This window comes from Aptenodytes patagonicus, chromosome 30, assembly GCF_965638725.1.
Source record: "Aptenodytes patagonicus chromosome 30, bAptPat1.pri.cur, whole genome shotgun sequence".
NCBI lineage: Eukaryota > Metazoa > Chordata > Aves > Sphenisciformes > Spheniscidae > Aptenodytes > Aptenodytes patagonicus.
Window position 1 is genome coordinate 705,003 of NC_134978.1, and position 14,890 is coordinate 719,892.

General features: G+C 72.4%; 3 protein-coding genes across 3 annotated transcripts; 1 reads left to right on the forward strand and 2 right to left on the reverse strand.

The window, feature by feature from the left end:
- Positions 1-1,528: 1,528 nt before the first annotated feature.
- Positions 1,529-3,381, reverse strand: TIMM29 (translocase of inner mitochondrial membrane 29). The gene is made up of 2 exons (XM_076360736.1): positions 3,312-3,381; positions 1,529-2,579 (listed from the first exon to the last, which is right to left on the reverse strand). Exons 1-2 carry the CDS (start codon positions 3,379-3,381, stop codon positions 1,915-1,917), a joined length of 735 nt encoding a protein of 244 aa, XP_076216851.1. The 3' UTR covers positions 1,529-1,914.
- Positions 3,382-3,523: 142 nt separating this feature from the next.
- YIPF2 (Yip1 domain family member 2) lies at positions 3,524-5,941 on the forward strand. The gene is given in 11 exon segments (XM_076360749.1): positions 3,524-3,564; positions 3,689-3,733; positions 3,976-4,115; positions 4,289-4,369; positions 4,447-4,534; positions 4,625-4,741; positions 5,015-5,175; positions 5,261-5,443; positions 5,555-5,579; positions 5,582-5,650; positions 5,653-5,941. Coding segments are annotated over 10 exon segments (936 nt in total). The 5' UTR covers positions 3,524-3,564; positions 3,689-3,702; the 3' UTR covers positions 5,694-5,941.
- Positions 5,942-6,582: 641 nt separating this feature from the next.
- Positions 6,583-14,660, reverse strand: CARM1 (coactivator associated arginine methyltransferase 1). The gene is given in 18 exon segments (XM_076360796.1): positions 6,583-6,967; positions 7,079-7,147; positions 7,258-7,335; positions 7,498-7,610; positions 7,704-7,793; positions 8,233-8,347; positions 8,350-8,369; positions 8,469-8,521; positions 8,523-8,559; positions 8,718-8,803; positions 8,915-8,996; positions 9,084-9,174; positions 9,318-9,495; positions 9,799-9,909; positions 10,920-11,024; positions 11,119-11,225; positions 11,340-11,465; positions 14,516-14,660. Coding segments are annotated over 18 exon segments (1,743 nt in total). The 3' UTR covers positions 6,583-6,830.
- Positions 14,661-14,890: the final 230 nt, after the last annotated feature.

Genomic DNA, 14,890 nt, shown 5'->3' on the forward strand with positions numbered 1-14,890 from the left:
CCCCTCCCCTGGCGCATGCGCAGTGACCGCGCCACTGCGGCGAAGGGGAGGGGCGGGGGGGGGGGGGGGGCAAGGACCGGGGGACGGGGCCGTGAGGGACCGGGGGGGTCCCGGGGGGGCAAGGACCGGGGGACGGGGCCCGTGAGGGACCGGGGGGGGGGGACAAGGACCGGGAAGGAGGGCGTGAGGGACCGGGGGAGTCGCGGGGGGGGCAAGGACCGCGCGGGGGGGGCCATGAGGGACGGGGGGGGGGGGGGCAAGAGACCGGGAGGGGGGGCCCGTGAGGGACCGGGGGGGGCAAGAACCGGGGACGGGGCCCGTGAGGGCCCGGGGGGACAAGGACTGGAGGGGGGCCCCTGAGGGCCCGGGGGGGTCCCGGGGGGGGGGGGGTCAAGGACCAGGGGGGTCGCGGGGGGACAAGGACCGGGAGGGGGGGCCCGTGAAGTCCCGGGGGGGGCAAAGACCGGGGGACGGGGCCCGTGAGGGCCCGGGGGGAGGGGGGGGGCAAGGACGCGGGGGGAGGCCCGTGAGGGCCGGGGGGGGGGCCGGGGGGGCAAGGACCGGGAAGGGGGGTGTGGGGGACGGGGGGGGGGCTCGGGGGGGGGGGGGGGCCCAAGGACCAGGGGGGGCCCGTGAGGTCCCGGGGGGCCCCAGCCGTTTTCACAAAGCCGGACGTGCATAAATATGAGGCGATTTTGTTTAATTTGGGTTCCGGGCGCCTCGGCCCCCCCCCCCCCCATTTGGGGGCCCCGGCCGGCGGAGGGGCACAGCCCCCCCTCCCCCCCCCCAAAACCCCCCGGCCGGGGGCCGCGCTGCCATCGAACACCCGCATCGCTGCCCGGTTTCGCCGGCGGAGAGGCCGAAAACCGCGGAAAAACGCACAAAAACGGGGGGACGCCCCCCCCCCCCCCCGAAGTGGCGCCCGGCGCGATGTCCCTGAGGGGGGACAGGGACATCGGGGGGGGGGGAAGGCCTTTTTGGGGCGCAGAAACCCCGCTTTTCGGCGGAGTTCCAGCCCGTGACGGGGAGGGCGGGCGAAACCCATCGATTTCGGGGGCCGAAAAGAGGAATAACGAACCCCCAGTAACGAACCGGCCGCCGAGGGCAGCCGGCGTCGGCACCGGGCCCCTCCCCGGCGATAACGAGCATCTCCCGCCCGCCGGCGTTAATTAAGTCAGCGCCGTGGGGGGCTCCCCCCCCCCCCCTTCCCCTCCCAGCGTTCCCAGCGGGGCTTAATTCCCCAGGGAAATTAAGGTTTAACGAGGCGGGCCCCGCCGGCGTCTCCGCGGCAAGGTCAGACCCCGGGGAAAATCCCCGGCGCTCGCCGAATCCCCGCGAATCCCCCCAAACCCGCCGGCGGGGGGGCGGGGAGGTTGTGTGGTGTGTTTCGGGTGGTTTTAGCCCGATTTCTGTGGAAATGAAACATCTGCCGTCCGGCGGAGCCGTTCCTGCCGGTTTTGGGGTCAGGGAATACGGCGGCGGGGAGGAGGGAACCCCCCGGCGTTCAAAAATAGAAGCAAATACAAAATCTAGATATAAAACTATACAGAAATATTAATTAAACGTCGCGGGTGGTGACCCGTTGCCCGCGCCGGCAGCGATAATAATTTGGGGGGGGGGGGGGGGGGCGATGTGGACACGTCGATGCCTTAACGACCCTCTTAACGAACGGCTGCCCGGCGATTAGGACGGCGCGCCGAAAATACGGGACGTCTTAACGCCTAAAATCGGTAACGCCGCCGCCTTAACGAACGGCCGGTGGATGACCGGGGCGCGGCGACCGGTGCCTGCGGCGCGGCGTTTGGGGTAAATCCCTGGGAATTCGGCGGCGGCAAACGAGAATTTGATGACCGGCGGGGTTACAAACGGGAATTCGGCGGCGCCGACGAGTTGGGACGCGCCGGGGGGTGCCGTTTACGGATCCCCGGCGGTGCCGCCTCGCCGCTCGCCGTCGGCGCGTCCCGGTGCCGCCGCCTCGCTCTCGGCGCGCCGGATCTCCTCCGGGGTGAGGGTGACGGGCCGGAATTTCTCCAGGAACTGGCTCTCGTTGCGGTGGGAACGGAGGTGGTGGGGGTCCAGGCGGCGCAGCCGGGCCGGCAGCCCCCCGAACTCCTCCTCGTTGACGTCGCAGTCCCGCAGCCGGGCCCCCAGCACCCACCAGCGTCCCCAGAACCCCACGTCCAGGAGGCGGCCGGGCAGCTCCCGCCACCGCGGCCGCAAGTGCCGGCACCGCGCCGGGTAGAGCGCGGCGTCGGCGGCGTGGGGGGCTTCGTAGACCACCGCCAAGAAGAGGAGGTTGCGGTAACGCAACCGGCCGGTCTCCCGGCGCCGCAGCAGGCGCTGGACGTGCCGGTCGGCGTCGGGGCTGCGGGTGCCGGGGGAGAGGAGCAGCAGCTCGCCGGCCGCCTCCACCGTCGCCGCCTCGAAGGATTCGGCGCTGGGGACGGCGGCGGCGCAGGCGGCCGCCCCCGCCAGCCCCGCCAGGGAACCCGCCGCCGCCCCGGGACGGCGACGAGCCCCCGCCGCCGCCTCCCGCGCCGCCGCCGCGTAGTCCTGCAGCAGCGCCCGCCACCAGCGCCCTGCCGGAGCCGTCAGCCGGAGCGGGAGCACCCCGGGGGGCCCCCCCCCAAACAAACAAACACACCCCACTCCACCCGGGCTGGACCCCCCGGGGGGGCCCCGCTGGGACCAGGGGGACGGGCTGCCCCCCAGACTCCCCCCCCCTCGTGGGACCCGGGGGTCGAGGTCGCCCCCCCAGGCCCCCCCCCTCGTGGGACCCGGGGGTCAAGGCCGCCCCCCCCCACCCCCCCGTGGGACCCGGGGGTCGAGGCCGCCCCCCCCCAGACCCCCCCGTTGGACCCGGGGGTCAAGGCCGCCCCCCCAGCCCCCCCCCCTCGTGGGACCCGGGGGTCAAGGCCGCCCCCCCACAACCCCCGTGGGACCCGGGGGTCAAGGCCGCCACCCCACACCCCCCCGTGGGACCCGGGGGTCGAGGCCGCCCCCCCCAGACCCCCCGTTGGACCCGGGGGTCGAGGCCGGCCCCCCCAGACCCCCCCGTTGGACCCGGGGGTCGTAGGCCGCCCCCCCCAGACCCCCCCGTTGGACCCGGGGGTCGAGGCCGCCCCCCCCAGACCCCCCCGTTGGACCCGGGGGTCGAGGCCGCCCCCCCCAGACCCCCCCACCTCGTGGGACCCGGGGGTCGAGGCCGCCCCCCAGCCCCAACCGCCCGCCCGCCCCCCCCAGGCCCCAGCGCCCCCCCCCCCCCCCCCCGATTGCCCCCGGGGTCCCCGTTGCCCCGGGCCCCCCCTCACCGATCCGACTCTCCGCGAGGCGCCCCCGGAGGCCGCGGCCCCCCCCGGCCGCCGCCGCCGCCGCCGCCATGTCCGGAAGCGGCTCCCGCCGGGACGGACCCGGCGACGGACCGGGCGGAACCATCGCGGGGGTGGGGGAACCACGTCGGCGGGGCGCGGGGCGCGGGGGGGCGGGAGCGGGACGGACCGGGCGGAACCATCGCGGCCGCGGGGAGGGGGGGCGGGAAACAGAACACGTCGGCGGGGCCGGGCGGTGAGCGGGGACCGGGACCGGGACCGGGACCGGGAGCTCCGGGCCCGGCGGGTTTTGGGGTCCCTGGGTGGGGGGGGGTCCCGGTGGGTCCCGTACAACCACGCGGTGCGTTTTGTCCCGGCAGGGAGAGGCTCCGCCATGGCCGCCCCCGACGAGCTCCGGTTTCAGGGTGAGGCTCGGTGGGGTCGGTCCGTGCCCCCCCCCGCCCCCGCTCCGGCCGGGGACCCCCGGTCCTGCCCCCCCCCCCCTTGCGGGCCCCTCGGGGGTCCCCGGGCCCCCCCAGTCCGTGTCCTGGCCGGGTTGGGCCCCCCCCCCCCCCCGCCCCGGCGCTGGGGTCGGGGCAGGTTTCGCCCTCCCGGGGGGTCGGTTCCTGCCTCCCCCGTCCCCGACCCCGTCCCCGTCCCCCCGCAGAGTTCGAGGAGGCGGCGGAGCTGCTCTCGGCCACCCCCGACGCCACGACCCCCCGCGCCGGCGAGGAGCGGCCGAGCCACGCCGCCGTGGACGTGGGCCCCGAGGAGGGCGAGGCGGCCGGCGACGCCGACACGACGGAGGTGAGGGGGGTGTGTGTGTGTGTGTGTGTGTTTGGGGGGGTCCCTGCACCCCCCGCGCCCCCCCAGACCCCCCCAGACCAGAGCCCCGCTGGGGGGGCCACGGGCTCAACCTGAGCCCCGGGGCTGCGGCCGGCCCCCCCCTCCCCGGCTCAGCCCGCTCCCCCCCACCGCAGCTGCTGGGCGGGCAGAGGCGGCCGGGCAGCTTCTGGACCTTCGAGTACTACCAGGCCTTCTTCGACGTCGACACCCACCAGGTAACGGTGCCCGTCGGCGCGGCAGCCGGCACCGGCGCCCGTCGGCCCGGCTGAGGCTCTGCCCTCGTCCCCGGCAGGTGCTGGAGAGGATCAAGGGTTCGGTGACGCCGCTGCCGGGGAAGAACTTTGTGCGTCACCGTCTGCGCAACAACCCCGACCTGTACGGTGAGAGCGAAGCGGCTGCCGCCGTCCCGCTGCCGACCCCGGCGCTGCCGCCGTGGCGGTTCCTCGCTGACGGCGCGTCCCCGTCCCCAGGGCCCTTCTGGATCTGCGCCACGCTGGTGTTCGCCCTGGCCATCAGCGGGAACCTCTCCCACCTGACGGAGAAGCGAGCGTCCCCCGCCTACCGCTACAGCCCCCAGTTCCACAACGGTGAGGGGCTGGAGGGCGCCGGGACCGGCCCCGCGGCTCGGGAAAAGGGGGGGGGGGGGGGGTCTGGACCCCAAAACGGTGCCTGCCCCACGCTGGGACCATCCCCGCAGCTTGGGGAGGGGGACACGGACCCCCCGGATGGCACCTGCCCGTCCCCACAGCTCGGGGGGGGGGGCCTGGACCCCCAGCCGGTGCCTGCCCCACGCTGGGACCATCACGGGGACCCCGGCTGTGCCCTGACCGCCCCCCCCCCCCCTTCCTCCCCCCCCCCAGTCACCATCGCCGCCACCCTCATCTACTGCTACGCCTGGCTGGTGCCGCTGGCGCTGTGGGGGTTCCTGCGGTGGCGGCAGAGCCGCGGGGCCGGCACCTACAGCTTCCTGGAGACCGTCTGCATCTACGGCTACTCCCTCTCCGCTTACATCCCCACCGCGGTGAGTCCCAGGGTCGGGGGTCCCGGCTTTTGGGGGGGAGGACGGGACATGGGACGTGGGGGGTGACAGGCCGCCGTCCCCGCAGGTCCTGTGGCTGATCCCGGCCACCTGGCTGCAGTGGCTGCTGCTGGCCGTGGCCGCGCTGCTCTCGGCGTCGGTGCTGGCCCTCACCTTCTGGCCGCTGGTGCGCGCCGACGGCCGGGCAACCGCGCTGGCCGTGGTGGCCGCCGTCGTCTCCCTGCACGCCCTCCTCGCCGTTGGCTGCAAGGTACCCGCTGGCGGCGGTTGGGGGGGGTGCCTGGGGGGGGGGGGGGGGGGGCTCCGTGTCCCCCCCGCCGGTGACACCCACCCCCCCCCATGGTTTTTCTTTTCCTCCCAGCTCTTTTTCCAGCGGCCGCCGAGCGCCGGCCGGCCCCTTCGCCGCTGCACACCACGGCGGGGGCCGAGGGGCTCCGCAGCCGCGCGCCGCAGCTCCCAGCGCCAACGTCTCCCTGCCGGGCGCCCACCCTGCGCGGTGAGGGGTGCTGGGGGGTGGTGGTGGTCGTCCCCGGATCAAGGGGGAGCCCCCGGCCGCGGCACCGAGCCCCTCAGAAGGATGCGGCACCTCTCGGTGCCCCTGCTTGGCCCCCCCCCCCAGCCCCCGGCGAAAGGGGGTGGTCCCCGGGCTCCCCCGTGCCGCGGCAGCACCGACCCCGGCTCCTCTCAGCCGCCGGCTCGTCTCTATGCAAACTGACCCAAATAAACCCGGGGACGTCCCCACCCTGCACCCCGCCGCCATCTCCTGCCTGGGGGGGGGGGGGGGGGAGCCCCAAAACCACCCCGGGGGGGTGTGGGGGGGTGGGGTCTGTGCCGGGGCCGGCCGCGGAAGCCAGCGGGGCGCGATCCTTCGAAACCCTCCCGTTTATTCAGTACTACAGCCGAAAAACAGCAGATCCGCTATTCCTACGCGACGGCCCAGCGAGGGGCCGCCGCCGCCCGCCCCACCCTTCCCCCTCCCCAACACCCCACACCCCCCTCCCCTCCCCCCCCCCCCCGGCCGGGGCGGGGGTGCCCGCGTGCGCCCCTCGAGGGGGAAAACGGGGGGAGAGGAGAGTTCGGGCGCCGAGCAACGGGGACACGAACCGACACCAAACGCGCCGCCCGGCGCAGCCACGCCAGGGAGCCTTCCGTAACGGGGTTCTGCCCCGCCTGCCCCGGCGGGCAGGGACGGGGCCAAAAGAGGAGCTTTTGGTACATTCAGCCTTTTTCCTCCCCTCCTCCCCTCGCGGGGGACCGAGCTCCCCCGCCTGTCATGGAAGACGGCACCCGAGCGGCGTGGGGGCCGGCGGCTCCGGCTTTCCGTTAAGAAAAAAAAAAAACCCGACAACAAAAATCTCCCCCCCCCCCCCCCCCCCCAAAAAAAAAAAACAAACAAACAACCAAAAAACCAACCCCGAAAAAACAACAACAAAAAAAAAAAAAGGAAGAAAAAAAACCCCATCCGGGTCCGGCGTCGGTGAGCGGAGCGCGGGCTGGGCGGCTTCGTCTATCGTAGGAGGGTCAAAATCCTCCTGGGCGGCCCCGGTCCGGGGCGGGGGGGGGGGGGCGGCGGCGGCGGCGGCGAGGGGTGCTCTTCATTTGGTTTTCCTGGCGCTGGCAGTCCCGGGGGGAGCCCCTTAGCTCCCGTAATGCATCGTGTTGGTGGTGATGGACATGGGGGAGGCCATGGAGATGGCGGGGCCCCCCATGGTGAACTGGCTGTTGAGGGGGTAGTGGGTGCTGGAGCCGCCGGCGCTCTGGCCGCTGGAGGAGCCTGGGGGGGAGGGGGGGGGGAGAAAAGGGGGAGGGGGGTCAGGGGAGATCCTGAGGGGCTGCCGGGGGCGGGGGGGGGATCTGGGGTTGAGGGGGGGGGATCTGGGGTTACCTTGGACGATGCCCGTGCTCATGATGGAGCCCATCCTGGAGTGAGTGTGGTTCACGATGCCGGTGTTGGCTGCGGAGGGGGGGGGGGGGGAGGAGGTTGGGGGCTGCTGTGACCCCCCCACCCCCCAAAATCGCGTGGGTGCGTGACCCCCAGCCGCCCCCCCCCCCCCTCGCGCTCACCTAAAGGAATCAGGTTGTTGTGGCCAACGTTGGAGCCGCCGGCGATCACGCTGCTGAGGTCGTACGCGGCGGGCATGCCTGCGCCGGAGAGAGGGCGGGCGGCGTCAGGCCCCCACCCCAAAACGGGGTTTGACACCCCCCCCCCACCCCATCCCCGTAACCCCACACCTCCCCAGCCGGGGGTTTTGGCATCACCGATACGGCAGACCCCCCCCCCGGCCCCGTCTCGCCGGTACCCACCGGCCACGGCCATCCCCGTGCTCATGTTGTAGGTGCTGCCCGTGTTCCACATGTTCTCCGAGGGGGAGGTGTAGTGGGAGCCGGGGGGGGGCGAGGGGGTCGTCCCCGTGTACCTGGGGGAGGCAGGGTGCAGGAGTGAGGCCTGGGAGGGGGTGGGGGGAGGCTCTTTGGGGGGACGGGACCCCCCCCCCTCTCCCCGGCCCCACCTGAAGAAGGGGTTTTTCAGGTCGAGGAGGTTGCTGGACTTGGAGCCGGTCTGGTCCACCTGCGCCACGATGCTGATGTCGTAGCTCTGTCTGGGGAGGGGGGAACGGGGGGACACGGAGGGGGGGGGGGGGGGGACAGGGGACACGGGCTGTGAGACCCCAAACTGCACCCGGGGGGGGGGGAAACACCCCGACCCGGCCCCCCCCCCCCCCCCGGGGAGCAGCGGGAACGGCGTCGGCATCTGGGTCGCGGCCGTCCCCACCCCGAGCTATAAATACGCTGCCGAAAGCAGGGCAGGGCCCCCACCCCCACCCCCAAACTGGGGCAGGGCGCCCCCCCCCAAGCTATTCCGGGTGCTGCACGAGGTGCGGAGGGACCGCGGCAAAACCAGATTGTGGCCGGCGTAACCCAAACCGGGCCGGCGGCTCTGGCAAAGGCCCCGGCGGCTCCGGCAAAGGCCCCCGGCCGCGGGGTGGGGGCTCCCCCCCCCCGTGTCCGTTCCCCCCCCCCCCCCCCCTCGTCTCCCACCTCTTGTTGGCGATGAGGAGGCAAGTCCCTGAGAGCGTGTCGCCAGCTTTGGCGAAGAGCGGCGACTGGAACAGGCACCGGACCTGGTACCAGTGGGTCAGCGGCTCAGTGGGGCCGTCGAGAGCCACACCGTCATTCTGGGGAGGGGAGAAACACCGGGGAGGGGTGGGGGGGGGGGGGGATAAGGCACAGCCCCGGCACACACCCCACCCCCCCCGGCCCCCCCCCTCGCGTACATGGAGCCGATGAAGGCCACGTCGAACCAGAAGGCCAAGCCGTGGACCAGCCCCCGAGTGCAGCATGTGGAACTTGAAGGGGATTTCTATCCTGGAAGGTAAAGCCAAGCCGTCACCTTGCGGGGGGGGGGGGGGGGGGTGTGTGTGTGAAGTCGAGCCCCCCCCCCAGCACCCCGAGGTGCCCAAAGGCTTTTTTTTGGGGGGGGGGGGGGAGGGGGTTGGGGCGCTCATCCGTGGCGTGCCACCCACCTGTGCAAGTCGCCTTCTTTGGCTTCTAAGAAATTCACGGTGTATTTGACCGATTTGGCCATCAAGATCCTGATGTCAAAGGTGTCCTGGGGGGGGGGGAAAGGTGGGGGTCAGTGGCCGGGACCGCCCCGATCCCCCCCCGATCCCCCCCCCCCCATTCCCTGTGTCGTCCCCCCCCCGCCCCGGGGGCCGCTCACCACCACGGGCTGCCTGAAATACTCGTCCACGGCCGCCCCTCGGAGCGCGGAGAGGTCGACGCCGTGGAAGGACGGCTGGTACCTGCGGGAGACGGAGGACGTGTGAGGAGGGGGCGGCTCTGGCCCCCCCCCCCCTGCCCCCCGGGGAAGGGGTCGGGGCCGGACTCACCAGAAATTGGCCTTGGTGAACTGCTCCATGTAGAGCTGCTCGTCCGTGAACGGGGCCAAGTGGACGTCGCCGATCGTCGGGAACATGTTCCCTGGACGGGGGAGCGGAGGGTCAGGTTGAAGGGGGGGGGGGGACGGACACACGGACGGACGACCCGGGAAGCGCCCGCTCCCCCTCCCCTGGACTCGTAGGGTCCGGCGGACCGGGAAAGAGCCCCCCCACCCCGGCACTCACCGCTGGGTTTCAGGTATTTCTTGGCGTGGAGGTAACTCTCCAGCATCCGCTCGTTGAAGAGCATGTAGCCCATGGGCTCGGAGATGATGATGTCCACCTGCTCGGGCAGCGAGACCTCCTCCACCTTCCCCGGGATGACCACGATCCGGTCCGTCAGGTTGTTGCTCTTCACCAGCACCTTGCCCCAGGAAAAAAGGGGGCCGGGGGTGGGGGGAAAAAAAACCACGGGACGGGACAGGACGACGTTCAGCGGGGAGAGGGGCAGCCCCACGGCGCGGAGAAGCCCCCCCCGCAACAACCCCCGAGCTGCGCCGGCCCCGCGGTCCCAGCGCCGTCATCCCAGCGCTACTGGGTTGTACCGGAGCAGGGGCACGGCTCGAACCGGGGAGCCATCCCAGACGGGTTTGGCGCGAGGCCGCCGAGCTCGGCAAAGCCGAGAGCCGCCCCGGCGGCAGCGGCGGCGGGCACCGGCGCCGCTCACCTCCGCGTGCTGGGCCATGGTGCTGGCTTCCACCGCGTAGATCTTCCTCGCCCCTGCCTGCGCCGCGAAGAAGGAGAGGATGCCGGAGCCGCAGCCGACGTCCAGGACGATCTGAGAGGGAGACGGTGAGGATACGGTGAACCACCGGCACACATGCCGAAGCCGGAGCCGGGCTGCAGGGCTCTCATCCCACCCAGCTCCCAGCGTCCTCACCCCGGAGCCGGGATGGGGGTCCTCTGCCTCCGGTCTGGGGCACGGAGGGACGGGGAGACCCGGGGACCCCAAGATTTGGATTCCCAAGAGGGAGGGAAAACCAAGGCGGCGGCACCGACACGGCCCCTCCTGGGGGGGGGAAAACCACCCCCCACCGCAGCGCCGATTGGCGGCAGAGCAAACCGGCTCCGGAGAAGGAACTGACCCCTGCAAGTCGTCACCCACCCGGCTGGAAGCGCTAATTAGAAGCTCCGGTAACGAGCTGGCGTGCGCACAGAGCCAGCCCCGCTCGGCAGCGGGACCCGACTGCGGCGTTATCCCACCTCGGCGCTGCGCCAAATCGTGCCGGGAGCGGTGGCATCTCCGAGGGCTCAGCCCCGGCTGCTTCCCAGCACCGCGGGAAGAACAGGATTAAGAGCGCCGCGGCCGAGCCAGCGAACGGCACCCGAGCGCCCAAATCCTCTTTGATCCTATATATAACCCCCCCCAGTTAGGGGGATCAGCGGTGACGGTGTGGGAAGCCGGTTGTGCCCCGGTGCCGGCGGCTCCGGGGATGGCATCAGCCGGCGGCACACGGCCTTTGGCCGCTGTCCCTCCTCCCAGCGCTCGCAGCCGGCCCGTATTTTTGGGGGGATGTTAAGAATAAAACCACTACGAAGGAGTCGGGAAAGCACCGGAACAGATTAAAAGCGGGGAGGGGGAAATAGAGGGAGGAAAGACCAAAAAACCGCGGTGCCTCTTCCAGCTACCGGTGCGTAATGACCCTCCTGGCCGAGCGCGCGGGGCAATCCGGCGCGGCAGACCGAAGTCTGGCAACGGGAGCCGGTGCCGGAGACCGAAATGAGGCGCGTTTCACCAAAACTATCGTACCGGCCGGGGCGGTTAAGGCGGGAGGGCGCCCGGCTGACCTTGTCTTTGAAGTCGCTGTGGTTCTGCAGGATGGCTCGCTGGTAGGTGCCCGTCCGGACGTAGTCCTGCATCATGTTCTGCTGCTGGGACAGGTACCCGTAGAACTGGGGGGGGGGCGAAATGGGACACAGAGGGACGCGGACGTCACCGGGGATGCCGGGGCCGAACCCTTGCCGTCGGGCCGGGGCAGCCCCTCACCTGGAAATACTGCACGGCCGAGGATTCCTCCGTCCGCTCGCTGAAGACCGAGCGCTCCGTGTTGTGGCCTCGGCAGTTTTTCAGGATGTTATAAAAGGAACAGAAGTCTGGAGGAGACGGAGGGGGGGGTTTAGCTGGGGACGGGGGGGACACGGGGACGGGACACACACACAAGGGTCCCAGAGAAGCCAAACCCCCCCCCCCCAGGGTGGGGGACGCACCGTTGGGGGTGGCGAACTGGATGAGGACGCTGTTGCAGCCCAGCGTGATGATGAAGGACTGTTTGCCCACGCGGCTGCACTCGGTCTCGCGGGACACAGAGCACTTGAACACGCAGACGTCTTCATCTGGGGGGGGGGGGGGCAGAGAGAACCAGGGGGGGGGAGAGTGAGAGCCAGGCAGAGCCCCCCCCCCCCCCCCGCCCCCCCCGTCAGCCCCACCGGATCCTGCCGCGCTGGTGGGGCTCGGCCCAAACCTGCACCCCCCCCCCCCGCCCCTTCGTGCCCTCCCTCGCATGAGACGGACGCCAAGGGACCGGGAGAAAACGTAATTAGCCTAATTAACCTCTGCGGCGGGGCGGGGAGGGGAGGGGAGGGGAGAGACAAACCCCTCGGCGCCGCCAAGGGGGTTTACGGGCTTTTGAGCAGCCAGAAATACAGACCGGTGCTGCTGCCCATCGCTGCCGGGACGGGGGGGACACCCTACCCCACCCCACCCACCCCCCCCGGCTCTGCGGGGACCCCCCGGCTCCCGGCGAAGCCGAGCGACGCCGTGAGGAAGGACGAGGGGAGACGGAGTGAGCTGCCCGCGGCCAAGCCGGGATCAGCGCCGGCCACCCCAGCCTCCCCATCGCGGGCGCTGCCGGCATCCGCACCGGCCTGCTGCCGCGGGCGTCGCGGCGTTCCCTCGTTAGCCGCTTTGAAGCCGGGGAGCGGCGAGCGGGTAATTAGCACCTCCAGCCAGCGCTGCCTTTCTCACGCGGCGCCCCGACAGAAAAACCGAACGAGCCGCTGCGGCAAAACCTGTTTTTTCCCCCCGGCATCTCGCTGCCGCCGTTGCCGGTCCCTCTCGTCCTGGCAGCGCCAGGCAGCCCTGCCTGCCGCCGGCCAGGTTCCCGGCACATCGCCGCTCCGGACCAGCCACGCGGTGCATTAAGTCGCCCAATTAATTTGGAGTGGCGAGAGGGAAACGAGCATGGGGGGCTTCCAGGCCCCGAAGGAAACCCCGGCAGGGCCGCGGCAGCGCCCGCGCCGAGCCCGGCACTGCCCGCGGCGCCGCTCGGCAAGGCCATTAAATGCAAATTCCCGCCAGCCGCGTTAATCAGGCTGTCAGCCCGGGCCTCCGGGCTCTTTGTGGCCGATAAAAAAGGGCCGGCAGATGTGCCAGCGGCCGCCCCGGCGCTGAAAGGGCAGCGAGAGACCCCCGGCCCCGGCCACACAAAGGCTTTTCTGGCAAACGCCTGGAAAAGGGGGGATGATGCCGGGGAGGGGAGGGGAGGGGAGGGGAGGGGAGGGGGGGGGTGTGTGTGTGGATGCTGGCCGGCACGGGGTGACGAGCCGGACGTGGCAGCAGGATGCGGCGAGGGATGGAGAAGCCGCGGAGCCGAGGGTCGGCACACGGACAGCCTTCGGCGCCCGCCAGAAACCGAAATAACCTTCGGGCTCCCCGCGAAGCTTCGCTCTCGGCGCTGGAAAAGTGGCTTAAAACCTTATTTCTGGTCTGAGGGGAGCGGGTCCGGCTCCCCCGCTCCTCCCGGCTGAGCCGTGGTGAAGCCTCGGCAGCCGGTGAGGAAACCCAGGCCGAGAAAGCGCCGGGCCAGCACCGAGGCAGAGGCAGGACGAGCCGCGGGCTCGGGGACGAGCCAGCCCCGCGTGCCTCAGTTTCCCCTGCCCCGTCCCACACCGCAGACGAGGCCTCCTCCAAACCCGGCGCGGGACGGCTGCCGCACATTAACTGCTTGCGCCAATCAATTAATATCACCGGAGCGGGTCGTTAGCGGGGAGGGAAGGGGGTCGGGTCGTTACTCCCCCCGCGACGGTGCGGCCGTAAAGCCGACGTCTCTGCCGGTAATCGCACGAAAACCGGGCCAGGCGCGGAGGATGGGGAGGCTCTGGCAGCACCGTGCCGGCACCGGCGCCGGCGTATTCCCAAGCTTCCACCGAGCACAAAGCGCAGGAGCCGCCGGATTTGGGAAGGGGCGGGGGGAGAAAAAAGAACCAAAAAAAGAAAACCCCCCCCCCGCGATTCTTGCGCGGAGACAAAGAAAACTCGGCTCCGACACCGCGCCCGGCCGGCCGGGAAACGAGCCCCCCGTTACTTCGTTAGCGGCCGCCGGAGAGACCCCTCCCCGGGACGGGCCAGCCGCCGCGGCGCCTCTAAAGTCACCAAATTCGGGCCATTTCGGGCTGGGGGGGGGGGTGTGCGGGGGGGGGCCGGGAAATGAACTTTCCGCAGCCTCCGGCAAACGGCCGGTGGGACGGGGGAGCCCCCGGCTCGGCCGAGCCCCCCCCCGGCTGCCGCCGCTGCCCTTTCCACGGCAGGGGGGGGGGGAGGGGGACGGGGGGGGGGACACAGCGCTGGCACCCTCCAAACGACACGGACCCACCGGCCCCCGAAGTCCCTGTCATGTCCCCTCCCCCCCCCCCCCCCGAACCCCCGTCACACCACCCCGTGGCCCCCCTGCACCCAGGCTGCTCCCCCCCCCCCCCCCCAGCTCCATCGACCCCGGCCCCCAGCACCCCCCCCACCCCACCCTAGAGGGCACCGAGCTGCCCCCCCCGCAGCCCCCCTGGTCCCCGTACAACCCCCCCAGGTCCCCCCACCCCATCTAAGCCCTACAGGCCCAGCCCCCCCCCCGCCTCCTTTCTGACCCCACAAGCCCCCGCACCCCCAAACTCCCCTGAGCCCCCACGTCCCCACACCCCCCCCCGCCCCCATCTAAGCCCTATGCTCCCAGCCCCCCCCAGACACTTCCAGCCCCCCCCCCTCCATTCTGACCCCACAGACCCCGCACCCCCAAACCCCCCCAAGCCCCCCATGTCCCCCCCATGCACCCCCATCCCTATCCAAGCCCTACAGGCCAGCCCCCCCCCCCAACACTTCCAGCCCCCCCCCTCCATTCTGGCCCCACAGACCCCGCACCCCCAACCCCCCCTAGGCCACGTACCCCCCCCCCGTCCCCATATCCCCCTCCCCCACCCCCCCCCAAGCCCCACGCTCCCAGACCCCCCCCCCCCCCGATCCCTTCAGCCCCCGCACCCCCCCCCCCAAATCCTCCCAGCCCCCCCTTTCCCCTCACCCCCCCCCCCCCCAGCCCTCCGTGCCTCGGCCCCGCGGCCCCCCGCCGCCGCCGCCGCCGCCCCCCGGGCCGGCCCCCCGCCGCCCCGCCCGCACTCACGGCCGTAGAGCGCCAGGCCGGCGCTGTCGGGGCCGGTGCGGACCTCGAGGCGCAGCGGCTGCTGCTCCTGGTGCCGCTGGATCTCGCCGTTGGCGTCCCCGATGGTGAGGAGCCGCACGCCGGGGAACACCGACACCGCGGCCATCTTGGAGCCGCCGCCGCCCCCCGCCCCCCGCCCGCGCCCGCCGGCACGCCCCGCCCCGCCCCGCCCGGCCACGCCCACCTCCCCCAGGCCACGCCCGCCCGCCCGCCGGCGGCGCGCCCCCTGACGGCCGGCGGCCGCGCAGCGCCGCCAACGGGGACCGGCACCGGGGGACCGGGGGCGGGACCGGCACCGGGTAAGGGGCAGCGGGGAACGGGGACCGGCACCGGGGA